We start from the raw sequence: 22,883 nt of genomic DNA on the forward strand, positions 1-22,883 counted from the left end.
TTCCACACATAATTGTATTTATACACAACAGACAACAACAGGTAATTAGTCGTGCTCTTTAAATAAATACAATTTAAAACACATGCTGACTGATCCCTGTGTTTGTCCCATTGAATCTTTGTAGTTTTATAAAGGTATTTTTTTATTTAATCAATCTGTCCACCATTATTTTTAAGCGCTACATCATCTTTCTCCTCGCCTGGCCTTCACCGGGGAGGGGCTTTGAGCTGGAGATGTGCATGTGAACCATTAAGCTTCTTGTCATATCCACCCTCAACTTGCAGCAGCGTATTCAAGATTCGTAACAGACCAGACCAAGATCTCCATACAGTATATACCACACACAAGCTCAACGGAGCAGATCGAGAAAGTCAAACACAATGTAAATCTACAGGATAAGTTGAGAGAGCCATAGCTTTGGACTGTTTTGAAAAGATCAGCAGGGGAGCGGGGCTCCATGCTGCGTAGAGAAACGATGCTACAAGCTTCTGCGGTTGACATACAGACGCACATAAAGAATCACAGGAGGGAGCGGGGTGTTAGGGAGGGGTTGGAGATGTCTGATGTGAAATCCTGGGTATAACTTCTCTAGGCAGTGTACAGCGATTGCTTGCTAAACACTATCAGAGAGAACAGCGCCTGGTGGCAGCTGGCAGGTGCAAGGTGGTGCCAAGGTCAGCATCAGGTCACACAAGATTAGCCACTGAGTCTCTATTGACCAAGGGCCTCAGGGGACAAACAGTACAAGTAGGGTGAAAACGATCTACAAACACTCGCAGAAGTAAGACAGTAGGATTTGTAGACGAAATCAGAGTTCAGGTCTTTTGGGTGCACATGCTCCAGAAGTAAGTACAATAGATGAGCAGTTGTATGACTCTCACGGTGCTTTTGGAGAAAAAAAATCCAATCACAGAGCTATAAATTATGTGATGTGCACTGCTGGTGGTGTTACTGGATGCAAATGGGTACAAGACAACTGGAAAAACTACTAAACTGCAGCTGAAAACGCTCATGGGTAGTGTAGTAGTTTGATCCATCCAATCAGACAAACTGACGGAAAAGATAATTTCCCAGACAAAAATGTTGAAATAATTCAAACTGGTGGCCATAACATAAACCTATATTAATGTTTTATAACCCAGTAGACGCCCACATTCTTATGTTGAAGAACCTTGAGGATAACATTCCAAGAAACTCACATTTATACTGTTATCGTAAGGGTAAGGCAAGGCAGATCTTACATAGGAGCCTATGTATAGCAAAGGTGCGTATTTGAGGTGCATGACTTGGACTCAGCATCCAAATAATGAATTTTGATATATACAGACAGTGCTTTACAAAATACAAAGAAAGCATACAGAAAAGTGCACACAAAATATTCAAGACATAATAGTCATTGTTAAAAGACAAAAGGGGAAAAAACACATTTTGAGACTACTTTTGAAAGTAGTCCCCTGCAGGAAGCTTCAGCAGATTTTGTACTGACCCTGAATGCCACAAAAAGTATCAAAAATATTGGAAACTACAGTAAAAGTGTAATTTAGAAACAGATGTGTTCCCAGTTTCCCAAGTCAGGAAGTTTTAGAGCCAGTTTAAGCTCTTCACCATTCATAGAGTGTGACTCCCAAGGCGGTGATCCAACATATACAGGATATATCTCTTAATGCTGCCGTAATGTTCAGCTCCATTAGCTCGACACTGACGGTGAAGCCAGTGACCCCTGTAAAACATTTCAAAAGCTGTCCCATAAGTACAGTAGAGGTATAATGGAAGTTAATAGAGATCTGGTCAATATAATACATATTGATACATGCTGGGTTAGGATCCATGAGAGGCAGCCCTCTCTTTCCTTCTCTCTGAGGTCCATACTGGTTGATCCATCATGTGATATCACTGAGTGTCTTTCCAGCTAACGTCCCTAATAGCCCTACCCTGCTTCCTAATCACATTACAAATCACACTGCTCCGTCAGTAGTAATGGACATAAGGCACGTAGGGGTTCACTTCATAGCTGGCACATGGGCCAGCCTTTTCCACTGAGGATAGGAACAGTATTTATACCACAGGACTGTAGTTTATTTGGATTTACAGGACATGGGTGCCAGGTTCACCAAGGCCGACCAAGGTCTTTCTGTGATCTTCTCACTTTTATTATTTCTCATTTCACTAGCAGCTCTTTAATGTTTTTAGTGGATTTGTCCGTGGTATCAGCAGCTGATACCTGCTTGATGACAACAGTGTTGATGAATGAACCAGTGTTGTTACCCGCAACAAGCTGGATGTTACCTAAAGCATTTCTGTTTTAATATTTCATGACCAGTCAAAAATGAGAGAAAATCATCAAGTTTTATTGTATAAAATTTAATAACAACATCTATATTTTGTGTTTTATCATTTCAGCACTGTAAAAGTCCCTTGAATTTTAGAATAGTATTCATCATGTAGGGATGTCCCAATCAAGTTGTTTTGGCCCAGATCCTGACCCATGTCCTGTAATATTGGGTATCTGCTAATATTGCATCCAGTCTGATACCTATATTCACTTAAATCAATTAAATATGTATCTGCACAGACAACACAGAGCACTTTAACCTAATCAGTAGCGTAGTAGGTTAGCAAATCCATGCATTATGCCAACATCAGTGCCTGAATTTAGAGTCACTCGCTGGTAAGGCTGAATTATTTTTTCCCCCATCACTCCAATATTCACTTCACATATTGCAGTGAAATGCTTACACAACAGATCCTGGCTGTGGTAAAGGAGAGCACACTAGCAAGCTGAGGTGGACATAACACAGTAGAGTTTAGTCTTAGGAGGGTCAAATTTTGATCAACTTCACTTTAGTCGATCCATTAAAATATGCACAGATCGGCATCGACATCTCTACCAACTTGTGTTTTGTGGGACAAATCTCTATGCAGTTCAGTGATACCGTAAGTTGCGCGGATAAAACTTGGCATTTCACGAGAATTGTTAAAACAAATCTTTGGACGCAATAAGTGGGCTATTTTGATTCTAATGCAAACATAGTCTCGTGTAGCCAGAACTATCTCCACAACGTTTAGTCACTCCCAAAGAAAGGTCAGGAAGCACCAGTTATCATTCTGGTATATGGGAAAAAATACCCCTGGGTTGTTTGTATTTCTCTAAACTAATCACAATTGCCTTGAGCTGTGCTAAGCTCAGGATGTAGCAATACTCCCTTGCAGAACGTTAGGCAAATAGCAGTAGGGGAGGAGAACTATGACACTATGCAAAGTGTCGTCCGAACATGTCTAAAGGTAACAGTGTTTATACCTGTTCCAAATGGTCACGCTGGAGGGCTGGTTAAAAAGCCTGCAAGTAGGGAGACATGATGAAACACACAGTTGGGGCAGTCTCTTCTCAAAAGCGTTCATGGTGAAGTGGTCAAGCTCTTTGGACTGTCAGTTTTGGAAAGTTTAAAAAATTGTTGGACACATTTGGCCTAACTCAGATGGGACTTTTGGAAGCTGTTGATCATCTGACAAGAATTGAGTTTGAAGCAAACTGACCCTGTAAGACTCTTTGTTGCGTTAATGCAATGCAACCAAAGAAATCCTAAATTTAAGAGGCTCTTTCCTCTCAGAAGGTGTCAGAGCTCTCGATACTGTGACATGATCCCTCTTTGCCGCAGCCTGGGTCAGCACTCAGTGCAAGCCTCTCTCCTGTGTGATTTTAGCTGCCAACCCTACGCTCGTGGTTGTAGAGGGAAGAGTGTCTCTGATGTCTGAATAATGGCCACATTTGGAAAAAGAGCCGGTGTGCTTGGAAGAAAAAAGACGCTTTCCTTCCATCATGGCAGAGATCTTTGAATGCGGTGGTTACTCTTCAATGAGAAGCTGATGCAGCAAATTGAAGCAAAGAGCAAGTGCTCATTAAAATAATAAAAATGGCCACATATCTTCATGCAGGAGAGCGGTGGTTAGTTGACCAGCTGTATCTTATTTAATTATCTCAATAAATATTCAATGACAGAGAAAATTCAGTGGAACAAAAATTGTTTTAAGGGAAATATTTGGCTCAGAATGTCAGGAGTATTTTTGCCTGAAAGACTATGGTAAGGCATGGAAAGACTGTTTAGATGCAAAGGTAAATGCACAGCATGAACCACTGGACAAACTCTGTATTCTTAAACGTTTGTCATAGGAATTGCGGTGCTCTGTCAGTTGTTCTGTCCACTACTTTGGTCCAGGCTGAAATATGTCAACAGCTACTGGATGAATTGCCATTGAATTTTTTACAGACCTCACGGACCCCATAGGATTAGTCCTACTGACTAAGCAATCCACTGACTACACTTTGACAACTAATTGATGGATTACCATGGAATTCGGTGCAGGTAGGCTATCCATGGTGTCCAGAGGTAGACTTTGAATGACTTCAGTCCACAAAACTGAAATTACCATCAGCTATACTTTGAATGAATCTGCTCTTTCGTCTGCAACCTCCTGTCTTTGACGGGCTTGAGATATGCCCTCGTTTAGTACTTGGCTCAGATTTGGGAATTACTCTCTTATCCTAAAGCCTCCTGGAGGAATGTAAGGTCATTTGCTTCAGTGAATCTTTTGCCTTGTCTTTGCTGACATCGACCCCCGCAGGATACGAACCCTGGACCTTCCGCGTGGAAGACAAGTCCTCTAGCCACTACACTAGGAAGGCCTTTGGGAGACTTTGTTTTGTGCTAATGAGCAAATGTTAGCATGCTAAAACACTAAACTAAGATGATAATTATTATATCTTGTAAACATCAGCATGTTAGCATTGTTATTGTGAGCATGTTAGCATGCTGATGTTAGCATTTAGCTCAAGGACCACTGTGCCTAATTACAGTTTCACAGAGCCACTAGCATGGCTTTTAGCAGACTCTCCACACAAGTACATTGTCATTTTAAAGCGCATTAACTATTGCTACCTAGCATCCACACTACTCCAGCATATTCTGACCCCTGAAACAGAGATTTCTGAAAATCCTGTTGATGCTAATCCTGCATTTTATTTTGAAAATTCCAGGATTGCATTTTAGTTTAGACACGTGAAAACAGACTTTTGAAAACGATGATGCCCATGTTCGCTTCGTGATTGGGTCTTATCAGTTTTATCGTATTTGCTTTGCAATGACTTCCTATCTATGTTTACTGCCACCTTGACAGCCTTACACCTCTCAGAAACAGTTCCACCTCGCTGTCGGGCAAAGAAATATCTAATCTTACTTTTTGCTGTTGCTGTTCTTCCACTATAGTATTTTCTGCAACTAAGCAGCTAACCAAAGAGTAGACAATCTGTTTCCTGTTTACACCGACAAGCACATGCTCACTGTATGTGAGTGGTCATGTGATATACCTTTTCAGGTGTGTTAGTATGGACAGAGATTATTTCTGAAACTGTTTGGTGTGTATGGAGATTGTTTTCATTTTAAAACGGCATATTAGTGTGGATGTTGTCTTGTTGAGGCAGTAATCTTTACAGCTAAATGTAAGACATCTCACAATAAGTGCTTAAGTGTCATCTCTGCTGTCCCCCTGCAGCTGTCCAGGTGCACATCCTGAAGGCAGACAAAGCTGGCGAGTGGTGGAAGTTCACCGTCAACATCATCTCCGTCTACAAGCAGGGCGAGAGCCGCATCCGCCGCGGGGATCAGTTCCTGTGGGTCCGTGCCAAAGACGTGGCCTGCAAGTGTCCCAAAATCAAACCTGGGAAGAAGTACCTGCTGCTGGGGAATGACGAGGACTCCCCCGGCCAGAGCGGAGTGGTGGCAGACAAGGGCAGCCTGGTTATCCAGTGGAGGGACACGTGGGCGCGCAGGCTCAGGAAGTTCCAGCAGCGCGAGAAGAAAGGCAAGTGCAAGAAGCCATAGGCGGAAGAAGATGGAGAGGATGCCGGAGAGGGGGAGGTATTCAAGAGAAAAGCTGAGCGGGTGACTTAAAAAAAAATTAAAAATTTAAAAAAAAGTGAAAGAGAGGCAGACAGAGGACCACGGACAGACAAGAGACTGTTTATGTCGCTGCTTTTTTGTGTAGAAGCATGAAGAGAATTATTTAGGATGATTTGTTTTTCTAGTGAACTTTTGTTGAAGGAGCTCACCTTGCAGATTTGGTTTTATGGTTTATTTTACTTTGAGATTTGTCTCTCTTGTGGATTTGCCGAATTTGCACCTATTACCAGCATATAAAGTTATTTGTGTTTCTTTATCTCAGTATGAAATCATTATATTTTATGTTTTAATTTTATGGACATTTTCTGCTGGTGCAAAAATGACACAGAAAAAAAAGCCACTTAATAACCACTGCAATTTTGCCTCTGCATGGTTTTCTTGTTGTATTCTTGGCTAAGAAGCGAGCTTATTTCATCAAAAGTTTTCACTGATCAGATTGAGGCAATAACATTTCCTCTGTTTAAAATCGTGCCATAAAAACTATTGTTTGCAAGCCACAGAAATGCGTAATACATTTAGGTGTCAATGAGTTGCCATTCCTTCCCCCCTGTTGTATAAATTCAGGTTACTGCAACTCGAGAAATCTGTAGTCCTACATTTTAGCTGTCAGGCTGGTTAAATTTAGGTGGTTCAGTATTTGTACAAACCTGCATGTGAATGCATCTCATTTGAAACTGTAATGTTCAGTTCACTAACTGGTGCTGCTTATGGTACTAATGTTAAAGTTATACCTTTTCGGGAAGATGGACTGCATTTAAATTCACTGATTTCACTTTCTGTACTTACAGTAACTGTGATTTTTTTTTACTTTGCCACTCCAGCAGGAGTTTAACAATGGACTTACGAAAGGGCCAGAGGTCTGCCGCATTTAATTGCAATATAAAGACTTAAAAAAAATATCCACAAAATCAGGTGTTGCTCTTGGATAGTACGACAACAGAAATACATAATAATGAATATGGGTTCGCAAGTGGCTACAAAATAATTGTCGTTTTTTTGTTGTTTTATCAATTCATTTCATCTATATTCTAATATTTACTTGTCTTACCACAAAATATTAGAGCTGTGAAAGATACCCAAGGTAGGTCATTGTGCAGAGTGAATGTCACAATATTGTTGTGCAGATGAAAGTACTGCATGTTCTCAGAGGATACTGACAAAGACATGCATATAGTGTGTCACAAGTGCAAGATTTTTGTATGATTTTAAATGTATTCCTTCACAGCAGCTCATGAAAAATATTTTATACAATGTGTCAAAAGTTATATTTAGAAAAGTGTATGACCAACACAAAGAGAGAAACAGGTAGTGCAATGCGGACGGCCAGCAAACACAAAATTGGGTGTATTTTAATTTGGAATGAGGAGCTTAAGTAAAATATTCGATTAAACTCAATCAATGCAGACTGTAAACAGCTATGAGGATGGGAACAATGAAAAGAAACTCATGTCCTTACCTCATGTGGCACTGCAATGAATCATAGCACAGAAAAATGAAAATCTAAGTGCAAACTGCCCTTTGAAAAAAGTGCTCAACCATTGCTTAAATGCATTGTTGAAATCCACCTCACACTGGCTTGTTTTCATCTAGAATAATTCCTACAGTACTGTGAGATTGCAGATAAATACCTTTGCAGTCCACACACTCTTTAGCAAACACAATGCATGACTGTACATTCACTGTGCGACCAGTCAGAAGCCACAGTCTCCCATAGACCTGTCACGTTAATTCTCTTCACTTCAACACTTGCACAGGGAGAAAAGGGGTGAATTGCAATCACTTGACGCTGCTTGATTCAAACCACATTGCTCATTTATTTGTATGCAGTTGGGTTTGGATTTCTCTAAGGAATGCGCGGTAAAAAACACAGCTCAGGTTTGTAAAAGCCCACAGTGTGTCTGATGTATCATAAACTGGAGCTCCTTTCAGTCCACCCCAAAACACTTTGAGCAACATGTTTGATGTTGCTGGTATTTGTTTTGTTTTACAAAATCACATTTTGCACCTTTTAATCTGTACCACAGCACAAGTAACTGTAGAAATGAGGTTTGAGGTCTGTTCAAGACACATGGTTTTAATCTAATGGACTTCCTCTGTTTTAAATGGTAATAATTTCTGATTCCTCTATCTCAGAGAACGACTCATTTGTCCAGGAATTTTCTGAATGGACTGAAATGCCTCCTAGATGATGACAAATTAGAAGGGCTTTTTAAACCATGAGAAATCAAAATCACCTGGGTTCAACTGCAAGGTAAAAAGAACAGATGATCTTGTTGCTGAAGTACTTCTCAGTATTTACAATAAAGGTTTGATGGAGTTTTTTTTCTTATGTACAATCACTCAAATGATTGTGTGGTCAGTCCATCACAATGCTCTACTGATGACAACATACTCACACATACAGTATATTTACATGTTCTTGCCTCTCATCGTTAATCTTACAACATAACATTACATGTCAATGTTTTTTCCTTTGGCACATTGTAATCTGTAATCACACTTCTGTAGTCTCTGTAGCCTCATGCTGTAAATTCTACATCCGTCTCCTGAGCGATGGTTTGACAAGCTTCCTGATGAAACGCTACACACATACCTGTCAAAGCATTGCTTTGTGTTCATACTATGAATTGTAAATGTTGTTTAGTTGTCACCATTGCCAAGACTTTTTTTGCAATGTTGTTTTACAATGCGTACTAATATATTATGGTTATTATATATGAATATATTTAATGACACAAGACATTGTGGATTTTATTGTCTTTTTCAACTTTTTTTTTTTTTTTTTTTTTTTTTTACTTGTTTGTGGTTGTTTAGATCGTTGCCATTAAAGAAGGAAATAATAACTACTGAACACACCAACCTGGTAGAACTAAATTCAGATTTTCAGTTGAAATAAACTCTTGTTACATTGAAAAACTATTTGCCTCTGTTGATTTGAATCATTCTTGTTTATTTATTTAGTTGTTAAGGCTGGGGTAGGCAGTTTATTTTAGGCGTTACTGGGCAAAAATCCCATTATAAACTTTGAGTCTATGGTAATTACTGGTCTGAGAGAACACTAGAGTTCTGCACCTCCTGCTCTGTTTTCAGGCATTAGAAAATCTGGGCCATGAGGAGACACTTTGGCCAATCACGGGTCATTTCAGAGAGAGGGCGTTCCTATTGGCTGTTCTGCAAATGTGGATACGTGTGCACGTACCTTTGGGTGAAAGCCTGATTCAATTCAAAGAATCCTGCAGAGAAAGTTGCTATTCCAGTATTGCCACCATCTGCCTACATTGCAAAGCAACCCCAAAGAAAGGAAGACGGACTTATCGAAAAGAGAGTCTACAAGAAAGTCTGACAGTAAATCACATAAAACACATGTAAATATTGGCAAAGCATTTCAGAAATGGAGAGAAAATATTTTAGTCTTCTAGTTACCAGAGCCAAAGGCTCACAGTTGCAGCTTCAAGTTCACGTTTATGTAATAAATGTTAGCTAGAGCCTCGAATCACAGTGTGTCCTCCGCCTCACTCCCCACCGCAACTGACTACCTAGTCTCTTACACAGATGCCGATAACATCAGCACGCTGGCTGACTCTGTCCTCTGTGGACATTCCCATAGGAAAGTTGTAATAGAACTAGCACTGGCTCCCAGCGGCAGTGATGTGATTGGATCCAAATCTGTGTACTTCCATACTTCCTCGACCAACGGCTAATTAGCTTTGCCTTAAACCTGCCTACACCGGAATTGCTGTTCCCCGAATTATTGTCCGTAGTACGACAAAAAATATCCAGTGCTTATTTTTCGATGACAGGAAAGACTCTGAACAAACCTGACAAATATCCACAAGTTTCTTCGGTGTAGTAGCCTGAGCCATGACTGACTGCATTACGAATCTACATCACAGTACTACACACTGTTAATCTGCTCTCTGTGTTTCTGGTACGTCTCTGTTACATGTAACACACGTGCCGTACCTATGGCAACGCCGTCACGTGGTCTGGATATCCCCGCCCATTTCTATCACAAAACGAAAGACAAATGTCCCCAGACTCCCATTCCGAAGTAAGGGAGGCTGGTCACATGAGACTACTGACTACCTTGCCAGAAGGAGAACTGGCAGCAGCTGTGAAGACAGGCTCCCAGTCAGTTGCAGCAGGAACATGTATCTCGCCAGCACAAACCCCAGTTCAAGGGTACCAGACAACCTTGACTCCCAGCCCAAACAACAAACTTTGAGTTGCTGCTGTTACACAGGTTAAACCCCACCACCGGCCCGCTGTGACACCCAATGTTGTGGGGTTTGCGCCAGCTAAATTCGAGATGCTTCAGCTGCAGACCAAAGGTCCGTCTTGTTGCCCACTCTCCTCCCCAGGCAAGCAGTCCACAGCAGTGGGGAGCAAGGCGGAAGGACAATGGGGTGGCTAGCTAGCTAACTGTTGTCTCATTTGTGGTCTGATAAAGAGAGAGAGCGGGGTAAAGAGGGAAAACACTGGTTTACTGTATGAAGCATATGCATATATCCGTGGTCATCTGGTGGGAGGAGCTTGGTACAGAGAGGGGAGAGCTGCAGGAGTGGGTTGTATTTTCAAATTCTGCCATTTTTATGCCTTTTCCAGATACCTGCCTACCCCGCTATTAAATAGAAACAGACAACTTTCCCCCCCTAGCATTTCAAGTGTTATTATTACACTGTTGCTTTCTGAACAAAAAACACAGTTTCAACAGTTACATTTATTGTTCTACGTCCCAGAGATAGTAACAGCACAGATACTCTTTAGCAACTAGGAAAAAATTGACCTTGTATTTTTGTGAGGAGATTTTGCCCAGTGGCAGACAGGCTTGCATAGTGAAAGCGAGGCTTACAGGGAAATGTCAAATGCCATCACTTTGTGCAATCAAAATTAACTTCATAATGACAAGTTAAAGCAAAAACTTGTCCATTTCCACTTTAAGTTAAGGCATGTAGTCAGCTTTTCTAAAAGTACAGTAGACAAAACACCACTATGCAAATTTCTCAATGGAAATATTCTACTGGTACTACTGTGTCCAGATAAATATCATGTTACAAAACACTGCAATCTTCCGGAGTACGCTCTAAGCATTAACACAGACAGACCGGAGTCCAGGGACTATTAACTGGAAATGTCATTTATTAGAAATTACAAGCTGAATTGATTTACAAGGAAGGAAAACAGCCATGTTAGTTACACAGCCGAGCTGTTTGTTTTGGCTGCGAGCTGTTCTACAAACGTTATAAAATCCCAAGACAAATGATAACATTACAGCTGCTACAGTAATGCATGGGTAAATATAAGTGTGAGAGTGTGAATATTGCAAAGCTCGCGGAATTACCGTACCCAGTGTGAGCCTGAGCCCAGACCACAGTCCGACTTATGAGAGGAAAAGCTCCTGCTACCTGCGGGAGGTCCTACTGCTGGGTCAACATTCATCTCAGTCCAGGCTAAAAATATTTTCAAAAGGCTAACAAACCTCCAAATAATTTAGTTATTTGATACGTTGTGAATTTAATGAGCCAGACACTTGAACAACTGTTAAAGAGTACACTTCACACCTAGGCAATATATTCTATTATAAAAACAAACCTTTTGTACGGTTACTAATGCCTTTCACCCAACCAATAGACTTACTGTATACAAAAATGTAATTGTGCTGCTAAAGGACTTAAGTCTTCATTTCACAGTGGCTTGGTTGGACAGCCACATTTGTCTCAATATGAAGACAAAGAATAATAAAATTTGATGGGAGACAGTGTTTAAATGACTGTACATGTGTGCACTGTGGATGCATAAAGTTTCAAACTAGTAATCTGCACCAAACTGTCATTGTTGAAGTCATTCAGCATAGGTCCATGATTACTTCTGTCTTCGTCAGCTACACAGGCCACACGGCGACCACTATGATGGCTATGAGAAGCAGCACGATCACCACCAGCATCCCTGAAGGAGGAAAAGTGGGAGAAAAGGAAATCAACTTTTTATGTCAACAAATTCCATGAGAAGACAAAAAACAACACTGCACTGATTCTACTAACAAAGTATGTGCATCAAAAGCCTGATACATCCTCCTCCTCTGTGCCATAGCTTTGCATTGTTTTGGAAACACTATTAAAATAGTCAAAAAGCTCATCAATTTGAACATGGCCACTGTAGTTAATTTTGAGGCTACAACCACTATAATGCATTTTGGTTTTTAGAACTTGTATCTATTGCCCCTAAAACAGAGACCTTTGAAACGCTGCTGACTCTGTTTAAAGGGAAATTTCGGTTTATTTCAACCCGTCTCCTATCGTCCTAAATTTGTTTCAAGTCACTAGTGACATAGAAATAATAGTTAGCATGTTAGCTGTTAGCCTAGATACAGCCGTAGCGTCAGTTAAAACTTAAGTGAACGGGCATCCTTTCAAGTGCAAAGTTAGTCCACTAAACAAGCTTTTTCTCCACAAAGACCGCCTCATATCGTTAGGATAAATGTCAGAGAACATACAGAAAACGACATGTAAACGTGTTGTCTTACCTTACCGGTGTGGTGCCATGTTTGTTGTTTACCATTTAGCTAAGGCTGCAGCCATTCCTCCTCTGTCGTCCTCTAACGTTACCTGTTGTGCCTCTCTCTCTCTCCTCCTCCGTTCTTCAGTTTCACGAAGCTCTTCGTCAGTGTATTCTGGCTCAAATAAATAAGGGTGGCCATCAAACTCTGCAAAATCAAATTCCTCCTCCACAAAGTCGAAGTCTGGCAAAAAGTCAGCCATTATTCTATAAATCTTTCATAAAATAAATGAATGAACCTTTCAGGCTACTGTCCGGTTCTGCCTTGCAGCTGCTGCTGCTTGTTCTCGCGATATTTCGGCCACGTCTTGGGAAGCAGAGGTAAACGGTAAGACCACCTAAATGTGGAATGGTAGTATATAGACTTTCCACATCGAGAGGCGACGGCCGCCCTTATTTATTTGAGCCAGTTACACTGACGAAGAGCTTTGTGAAATTGAAGAACGGAGGAGGAGAGAGAGAGAGGCACAACAGGTAACGTTAGAGGACGACAGATGAGGAATGGCTGCTGGAAGGCTTTAGCTCTGGAGATTGGTGGTGTAACGTTACCTGTGAATGCTGTGCCCCAGTGCCCACAGAAGAGGAATACCTCTGTTGCAAGGAATGGGACCGGTTGCAGCCTTAGCTAAACGGTAAACAACAAACATGGCAGCACACCGGTAAGGTAAGACAACACGTTTACATGTCTTTTTCTATATGTTCTCTGACATTTATCCTAACGATATGAGGCGGTCTTTGTGGGAAAAAAAGCTTGTTTAGTGGACTAACTTTGCACTTGAAAGGATGCCCGTTCAATTAAGTTTTAACAGGTCTGACGCTACGGCTGTATCTAAGCTAACGGCTAACATGCTAACTATTATTTCTATGTCACCAGTGACTTGAAACAAATTTAGGACAATAGGAGACAGGGTTGAAATAAACTGAAATTGCCCTTTAATTTAAAAACCTTGGAGTTGTGTTTTAGTCTGGACGGGTGGAAGCAGAGACCTTTGGAAACAATAATGCAGACACCAACATTTGCGTCCAAATTAGGTCTTATCAATTACAGCTTGTCAAGTCAAAAACTATGGCTTAATGCACATGGCTTCTGTGATTTCATCCCTCTTGTGTAGGAACTCATTTCTCACTGCCATGGCTTCCTCCATTGATGAATAATGCTTCTGGCACCGCTCTAATATGTTGTTGTATTTTTTTTGTAACAACACCTAGTATTTTCTAGAACTAAGCAACCAACTGCAGAGTAGACAATCTGTTTCCTGTTTTCAGCATGTTAGCATGGATGAAAATTATTTCAGAAATGATGCTAAAACACTCTGGTGTACGGAGGTTGTTTGAAATGTATTAGTCTGTATGTGGTCTGAGTTGATCCCAAAAATGTTTCTGACACACAAGCCTACCAAATGTGCGTTAATCTGCAGCTGAAAATAGTTCCCAAACAAATGCACAGCTTACTCCAAACAGAGAAGTTTACTGGCCATTTATAAAAAAAAAACGTAAAATAATATAAATTATACAATTTTAACATCTTTAGCAGAAACAAACTGACTTGGAGCTGAGGGCCACAGGGAGAGTATGGAGGGAGGGATGGACTAATGCATTGCTGGTTTTGGTCTTTTAATGTGATTTTCTGAAATTAAGATGAAATTAGAATAATGCCAGAGTTGTCCTTTAAAGACTTCATTAACTAGATGTCCCACTGCATAACACAATGTCATCATGCCAACTTAGCGAACTGATCTGCAATCTTTTTATAACAAACTCTCTCTGATTTGAGCACTTTGTTCACTGTTTTATGTGCTATTTTTATGTATTTAGCATTCTATACATTTCTAGGTGTGGGTAAAAATTTGATCACTGTTCAAAATATATATGCACGAAAAAAGAGAAACTAGAATGTGAAACTGTTAAGTTGCAAAAACAAGGATGCCTCACACATATCTCCTCCCTGGCAGCACAATGGACCCATACAATCAGCGCAGTTTCAAGGTGAACACCAAAGATAAGTGTCACCAATTCAGTATCTGACCAAATGTCTCCCCTTCTGTTCCTGAGACATGATGTTGAGTAATGGCCAAAGAAGTGTTTTTGCAGAAAATCATGAAGTCACAATGATGGTGACCTTTGACCTTTTGGACATGAAATGTCATCACCTCATTATTTTATCCTAATAGACATTTGGGTGAAATTTTGTCACAATCAGTACATGAATTCTTGAGTTATGGCCAAACATGTTTTGTGAGGTAACAGTGACCTTGACCTTTGACCCCCAAATTCTAATAAGCTTGTTCTTGAGTCCAAGTGGGCGTGTGTACTAAATTTGAAGAAATTCCCTCAAGATGTTTTTGAGATATTGCATTCATGAAAATTAGACAGATGCAAGGTCACAGTGACCTTGACCTTTGACCACCAAAATCTAACTAGTTCATTCTCAAGCCCTGGTGAACATTTGTGCAAAATGTAAAAAAAATCCTCAAGGCATTCTTGAGATTTCGTATTCACAATTATGGGATAGAGGTATGGGGACAGACAACCCAAAAACATAAAGTCTCCAGTCATGGCTATCGCTGGTGCGGAGGCATAAAAACAAATGGAATTTTAAAATAAGGTTCAGCTTTATTGGGCTATAAATAAATCTTAAAGTGGCCCAAGCTTTGGTTTGAAATCTTCGCCTCTAATAAGCTGTGATTTTTTTACCCACAACCTGGTGACTGTGACATTTGCAGTTTGAAAAGAAGACTTTTGGTACTAAGTGGTTAGACAATCTTATTATTAAAATGAGGCCCGCATTTAATCCTAAAATGTTTTGTCTTATTTGTACTTTGCTGTAGCTCTTTGTGATAAAACCTTTGCAGTTCAACAAATTCCCTCTGACTTTAATGTTGCAAATTCAAATGTCAAGCAGCTGAGGAACTCCTGACCTGATCTGAGGCAGACTCACAGAGAAGGAGGGGAATGCAGCAGACTCAAGGGAATACACTTGGAAGAGGTAAGAAGCCTTCATACCTCACCACTAATTTTCAAAATCCTTGATCTAATGCAAGTCCCAAGTGCTTATGCCCTCGCAGCGTATCACCATTTTTCTCTTGATGACTTAATGCAATTTACATGCGTTCAACAGCCACAAAAGCTTTATTGCCACAGATTGCACACTGTGATAGGCATATGTTTCTGATTCTGCCTTGAGAGGATAATCATTGTTTTTCACTGATACCATGGAAGCAGAGAAAAATGTGCAAAAGCTCACTCACACTTCATCAAAGAGCTTTACCCCCAGGAACTGAAAATATTACACTTTTTATTATAGTCACCACCCAAGGAAAAAAAAAACTTTCTGTTGTAAAATCCACTACAGGTGGAATTCCCATTATTTATAAAAAAGATGGATATCTTTTGGGAAACTTAACAATCAAATTTTATTGAATGTTACCAACTTAAAAGTGAAGCCAGAGTCCAACCGATAAAATTGCTGAGCCGCTATTTTGGCCGATATTAGTTTATCGCAGATATTCAGTGTAAACTGCTTATAGTTATCAGTCTGTCTGGGTCAAATGAATCACTATAAGCAGATCACTATTATAACCATTTTTTCTTCTTTTTTATTTCGCATGCAGATTACCACCTAACTGACATGTGTGATTTTATTACATTAATAAAAAGTAATGAAACGGACAGCTTTGCTATTTACTGAATTTTATTGACTGACTCAAAATACAGTACAGCTGTTTCATTACATGGGCATTACGTGACCAACTGCATTATCAATTCACTTGACGAGGGCAGGTCCAACCACAAGTGCTTTCCCCGTCCACATTTCTTGTCTGTCTATGTCACAAGCAGCCAAAACTGTTTCTCCCACGTTTGAATAGAGTACACAGTGTAGTCTGAGAACACCAGGTTTCACTAATATAGCTTATTGGCTTAATTTTGGCTTAGTTTGTCATTAGCTTCGAAGATTTATGAAAAAAAGAAAAGATTACTTTCCTTTTCCTGTCATGATTTTAAAGCCTCAGGTAGGCAGCTGGAAGCAGACGAGTTACTGCAAGGCAAAGTAACTTATCATGGGAGTAAAGTTAAAAAAAACAATAGAATTACCATGATTTTCAGTTGTTTTTCCATATGTATGAAAAAGACCCCAAAAGGAACACTGTAAGCCAACTATTTGAAAACTATAAGCAAATTATTTAATAGGCATTTGTATCAGAATGATTTTGCCCCAAGCCTTTTGATCTATATAAGCAGTTTATCACTGCAACCGTGATCACTATGAGTGGTTTCATCTGTATCAATATCTCACTAGCCAATAACTGAGACGTAATTATAGTAGAGAAATGCTAAAGATTTCGAATTCTCCACGAGAGAGCTCAAATAAAATTTTCATAAGTTTTTGTAAGTTGAAGCATTGGCTCAGTCTGTATCCTGTAACAATTACTGAATTTAAGGGATCCTTCAAGGAAATTAATACCAGTTAGTTTATTGTAAACAGATTTTTTCAACTCTCAAAAACAACGCTGATTCCAAAAAACTTGGGGCACTGTGTAAAACTTAAATATAAACAGAATGCAATGATTTGCAAATTCTTTTTGACCTATATTCAGTTGAATACAGTCCAAACGCAAGAGGTTTCATGTTCAAACTAAAAAACTTGTTTTATCTTATTTTATTTACTTTTTTTGGTAAATACACATTCTTTGGGAATTTGATGCTTGCAACACATTCCAAAAAAGGTGGGACAGGAGCACCAAAAGACGGGAAATGTTGTGGACACCTGGAACATTTCACAGGTAAAAAGGTTAATTGGTAACAGTTGATACTATTGTGATTGGGTATGAAAGTGGCATCCTTGAAACGCTCTGGTGTCACAAGCAAGGATGGTCACTTTATGAAAAACTGCATGGGCAAACAGTCCAACAGTTTGAGAATATGTTTCTTGATGCATATTTGCAAGAAACTGAGGGATTTCACCATCTGCAATCCATAATATCATAAAAAGATTCAGAGTCCAGAGAAATCTCTGCATGTAAGGGACAAAACTGAAAACCAACACTGAATGCTTGAGACCTTCGATGTCTCACATGGCACTGCATTAAAAACCGTCATGTTATATAGAACACTGGAACACTTTGGAAAACCATTGTCAGTGAACACTGTTCGTCGCTGCATCTACAAATGCAAGTTAAGATTCTACCATGCAAAGTGAAAGCCATATATTAACAACATCCAGAAATGGCGCAAACTTCTCAGGGCCTGAGCTCATCTGAGATTCACTGACACAGTGAAAAAGTGTGCCTGACAAGTCCACATTTCAAATTGTTTTTGAAAATCATGGACGTTGTGTCCTTTTGGGCTAAAGAGGAAAGTGACCATCAGGATTGTTACCAGCTGCCAACATCTGTGATGGTATGGGGGTGTGCTACTGTCCATGGCATCATGGGTAACTTAACCATGAATGCTGAAAGGTACATACAGGTTTTGGAGCAACATATGCTGCCATCCAGACAATGTCTTTTTCAGGGGCGTTCCTGCTTACTCCATCAACACAATGCCAAGCCATGGCAACGTGTTACAACAGTGTGGCTTTGTAGTAAAACAGTTCAGGTTCTAGACTGGCTTGCCTGCAGTCCAGACCTGTCTCCCACTGAAAATGTGTGGCACATTATGAAACGTAAAATACAACAATGGTGACCCAGGACTGTTGAGCAACTAAAATCGTATATCAAGCAAGAATGGAAAAGAAATTCACTTTCAAAACTAAACTGTCTTCATTTCTCAAACACACAAAAGAAAAGGTGGCATAACACAATGGTAAACATGTCCCTGTCCTAAATTTTTTAAAGCCTGTTAGTGACATCAAATTCAGAATGAGTGTAAATTTACAGAAAACGATTAAGTTTATCAGTTTGAAGATTAAATATCTTGTCGTTGTACTGTATTAAATTACATATAGTTTCAAAAAGATTTGCAAATTATTGCATTCTATTAGTTCTACACAGGGTCCCAACCTTTTTAATTGTATCAACATCTGTATCCGCCTCAAAATCCAGTATTGGTTTGGCTATAGCTGAATCAAAAACAGAGATGGCTATGAAAAAACTCAACCATAGAAAATCCTTGATACATCTATCATTATGCTAACACTATTAAGAATTCAAAGAGTGGTTGATCAAATACATTAATATCTGACAGTCAGGTCAGATTAATGTACAAGATATATATTTATACAGCTCAGCTGGTAAAGTCTTTTAGGGAATATAAGAGAAAAATTATGGCGGGAGGCTCATATCATGCGCATCATAAACATTTGAATGCCTTTAGGATGTGGTGGTCTACCCTCAGTATAGTATATGTATATATTATGTGACCAATACCACACACACATAAGATATGGAGAACTTGGGCGCAGTCACCCACCATTTCCCCCATCTCATTCCCTCTCAAGTGGGACAGGAGTGAAGATTTCAAACAACTGCATCTCTGGCTGGGGCTGACAGTCCCCTCACTGACTCAAGTTGTCCATTGTTATTTAGCATGCGGCTGGTATTTTCCCCAGCCTTTCACTTTGGGTTTACATTTCTCTCATTCTTTGGCTCTCTCCTCCCGCGTTCCCCTCCACGGCCTAATTGGTCGTCTTTCCCACAGCAAGAGAGACAGGGCGAGATATAAGCCATGCTGAACTAATTGCTTGCGGTGGTAGTGGTGGCGTGGTGGTCTGATGAAATGGAAGGCTGATGCTGGATTCTTTGCCAGGATACAGGGTATGGCTGTAAGGGCTCCAGATGTCTTTGCACCACTTTGACTCATGGTGCCATTCTTTTGATTCTTTTAGGTATTTATGCCTCTTACTCTGCACATAGTCGAACTTGTTGTAGTTTAACTTTGAAACCGGTGTGTTTCTGTTCTGTTAGAGGGGAAGGTGTTCATACATAGGTCCACAGGTCATGCATGTTAGAAGTTATCACTGGTCTAGACAGGACCTCTCTTCCTGATAACTTACACATGTGAGCATAATATAAATGTCAAAGTAGAAACACACGCTCAAATAGCATGATGGCTCTTTAAAAGCCTCATGCTTAAAGCAAACACACATACACACACTCACACGCATAGATATTTCCAGCAATTATCTTTGTTTGGGTGTAAACGATACCGACGCAACACCCAGTCCACATTAGATTCAGACATCAGAATTTCATTCAGCCTTGTCCAACATCTGTCAGCAACTCCATCTGACAACACCATAGCAACAACAGCAATAAAGGCTGAGCTTTATAACACACGCATATGTTAGTGTGGAGCAAGGCTCTCACACCCACTAATGTCATCTAACAGTCAGTCATGAAGCCACATTAGACACCCGCGCTGACCCTCACCCTGTCTGCCTCAGTAACCAAACAAGCTACTCCTGACCCCCGGGAGGCCTCCAGAGACTAATGACAATAATGGCATTTGCTTGCCAAATAGATTAGGGATCTGGTGTGACACTGATGCTGAGGGAGATAGTTGGTGTCTGCTGACAGACTGACCACCCAGGAGCTTTAGGGGCCAGAGTCTGGGTTCATCCCATCTTAGCAATTTTCAGACACATCAGTAAGACAAATCACAGAGAAAATGAATAATTGGTGAGAGCCCTGAACAGGCCGCGAGACAAACCCCGAACCTCCCTAACCACTCCCTCCGTGCCCCCTGCTTATGGTTCAAAGATCTTTTTGGACCACAGAAGGCAAGGATGACCTTTAAAGAAAAGGGACATTTTATGGGATTTTATGTTAACAAGGTTAGTGTGATGCTCATCATTTTTCTCACAGTACAACAGAAGACTAACAAACTTTCAATGGTTTTTGGCTTCAAGTATTAAATACACATCTAAAACATATGTATTCCTTTATTATTTCTAACAGAACAGACATAGTGCGAGCTTTGGTTCATACCCTACAAGACTAGAAATGTAGCAACTCTGTAACGCTGCACTTAGGCACAGCGGTCCTCTGAGCTAAATGCCAACGTCAGCCTGCTAACATGGTCAGAGTGAAAATGCTAATAATAGTAATATTTCTTCATTTTATAATATTATTTGCTGCTATGCAACTTACCTCACTGGTCTGCCAATAAATTAGCTGGTAGATGAAACTATATGTGCCTTAGGGTAATTCGGTGGCATGAGCCCAAAAACTAGGACCAAATCTTTCTTGCTGAAACACTGAAAAAATTGAGATGTGAAAAGAGTTTCAAATATTTATAGATTTCTCAATGAAAGTTTAACTTGCCACTCACTAAGAAGACTCTAAGAAGTGGAAACATCATTAGCAGGATGTATAACTTGAAGCAATCCTTTCATCAACCGTGTGAAAAATACTCAATTGGCATATCTGTTTTCCAACAGTAAACTGTCAGGGCAATATGACGAACAAGAGCTGGAAAGAAAGATGTAACCGATTAAAGTGGAGTTTTTAAAGTTAGACTTCTCTATTGAGCAAATAAGTGTTTCCTTGACAACTCCTCACTCCCAACTACAGTCTCAGTGCAGTTACTCGCCCCACAAGCTCTTTTTCCGACGCTGTCAAATGCTGCCCTTCACCCACAGTCTCTTAAGACGTCCCCTCTAGTCCAAACAGTGCAAACCTACTTGAGATGCAAGCCACCTGCGGGATTCACGGGGTTGCAGAAGTGGCCCTCAACAAACTGAGGATAATCTCTGTTGAGGAGGGCTGCTCAAGCACTGATGTTGCCTGATGGTGGTGCCTAAGCTCTGGGGAGCTCACACTACTCTCCAAAAGACCCCTTGGTCCCGTAGACTAATCTGCCACACTAATCCAACTCAGCTCAAAGCCTCCACTCCTCAGTTCCCACCAACATCATCTAAAACAAGTGGTAATGACTCTGTGAATCAGGCTTAGCTTATTTAAGTGACAGCATTGGACCAGCGGTTTAAAAAAATTGCCTTTTTTTTTTTGGCGCTTCGATCACCACAAGGCGAGCGCCATCTAGTTCCATTATACTGGAGAGAAGGCAGACATCTCTACGGCCGATATCTCCAACATTCAGCAACTCACACCAAAATAATTTTCGATTGATTAATAGCACTACATAGAGGGAAAATATGTATTTTTGATTTTGGGGTGAACTGTTCCTTTAAGACTAGATGCTATGTACACATTTCGGTACTCAAAAGATATTGAGGTTTAGTTTATAGATGTTATTGTGCATGTGCATCATCAGCTTTGGTACAGCCTTCTTTGAAATCTCAAAGAAGGTTGGTTTGAAAGCAATCAAAAAAAAGTTTTTTTTAAAAGCATTGTTTTCTCAATAATGCATATTTATTTTTTGATTTATGTGCGTCTAGGTTTGTTTTGTTTCTCCCTTCTATCTATATCAGACTGTAAAATAATGAGTTATTTCAAATTGGAAACAGCCTTAATGCGGTTAAATCAAGTCTAAATGTTGTGTACATTTAGAAGATAGATGTCTCCACAAGCCTGTGCTGCAGAAGAATCCAGTAAGTTCCAACCCAGTCATGCACAGTATGCCACAGGAACCATGGCTGAGCAATATGTGGGTCCTTCACTTTCTGGGAGATGACCCTCCCCAAAGCTCAGGTCATTCTTCTCCAGGTTTCATCTGTTTTTTTTAGAGATCTGTGGTGCATGCACACAAAACTGTTTTGCCCCTAACTGTAGAGTGCAATCATCTGATGATTTATGTTGATAATCCTGGAGTGAAGAACATTTTTTAAATTTCTGGAAATGTTTCCAACTTTTAGCGCAGCTTCGCTCTGTAAAAACTAAGATGTCTCTTTTACAACAAGGCAGCTACCAATAGTTATGTTAAGTATGCTCTCGCCTGTCAAAGCCAGACGTTTCTAGCTTCACTACAACTCGGCTGAGACATAACACCAAACGCCGGCTTTGGATGAGAGGTGGTTTCAAAAATAAATAAAGCCTTAAAGCTAAGGAATTATAAACACGCTGCCATGGAGAAAGAGGGAAAGCCCTCCAAACAATTTGTGGCATGTAGTATTTTCAATTCTTTCTCTGCTTGACACAAAGACGAGTGTCAAACAACTGAGGAGACGAACAGGGGGATGACAGAGAGGAATGGAAAAAAAAAAAGAAAGAGAGCATTGAGGTGAGTGTGAAGAAGACCATAGGGGAATTTTCCATTCACAGAGAAGGTCTGAGACACACACACATACTCAGATACATACAAGCATGTACAAGAACAGACTGTGCAAATACAGTCGTATACATTTTGCATGGACACTTGTGCACTCCAAAAAATATGCACCATACAGACACTGATAGAAATGATGTATATGGACATGCAGATGCACACAGGCAAACGCATACACACACACACACATGCCCCATGAATGTTCTTCAG

The 22,883-nt window shown here is 40.2% G+C and overlaps 2 protein-coding genes across 3 annotated transcripts in view; one reads left to right on the plus strand and one right to left on the minus strand.

The window, feature by feature from the left end:
* Nucleotides 1–8,357, plus strand: part of ntn1a (netrin 1a) — a 77,201-nt gene extending 68,844 nt beyond the window's left edge. The window contains exon 8 of the mRNA XM_049571618.1: nt 5,548–8,357. Within this exon, the coding sequence (XP_049427575.1) occupies nt 5,548–5,876 (329 nt within the window). The 3' untranslated portion in view covers nt 5,877–8,357. The remainder of the gene's footprint in view (nt 1–5,547) is intronic.
* Nucleotides 8,358–11,075: 2,718 nt separating this feature from the next.
* Nucleotides 11,076–22,883, minus strand: part of stx8 (syntaxin 8) — a 57,476-nt gene continuing 45,668 nt past the window's right edge. For both annotated transcript variants that reach the window (XM_049571619.1, XM_049571620.1), the window contains exon 8: nt 11,076–11,900. In XM_049571619.1, coding sequence (XP_049427576.1) covers nt 11,836–11,900 — 65 coding nt within the window. In that variant the 3' untranslated portion in view covers nt 11,076–11,835. The remainder of the gene's footprint in view (nt 11,901–22,883) is intronic.

The sequence above is a fragment of the Epinephelus fuscoguttatus genome, linkage group LG3 (assembly GCF_011397635.1).
Source record: "Epinephelus fuscoguttatus linkage group LG3, E.fuscoguttatus.final_Chr_v1".
In the NCBI taxonomy this organism is placed as follows: Eukaryota; Metazoa; Chordata; class Actinopteri; order Perciformes; family Serranidae; genus Epinephelus; species Epinephelus fuscoguttatus.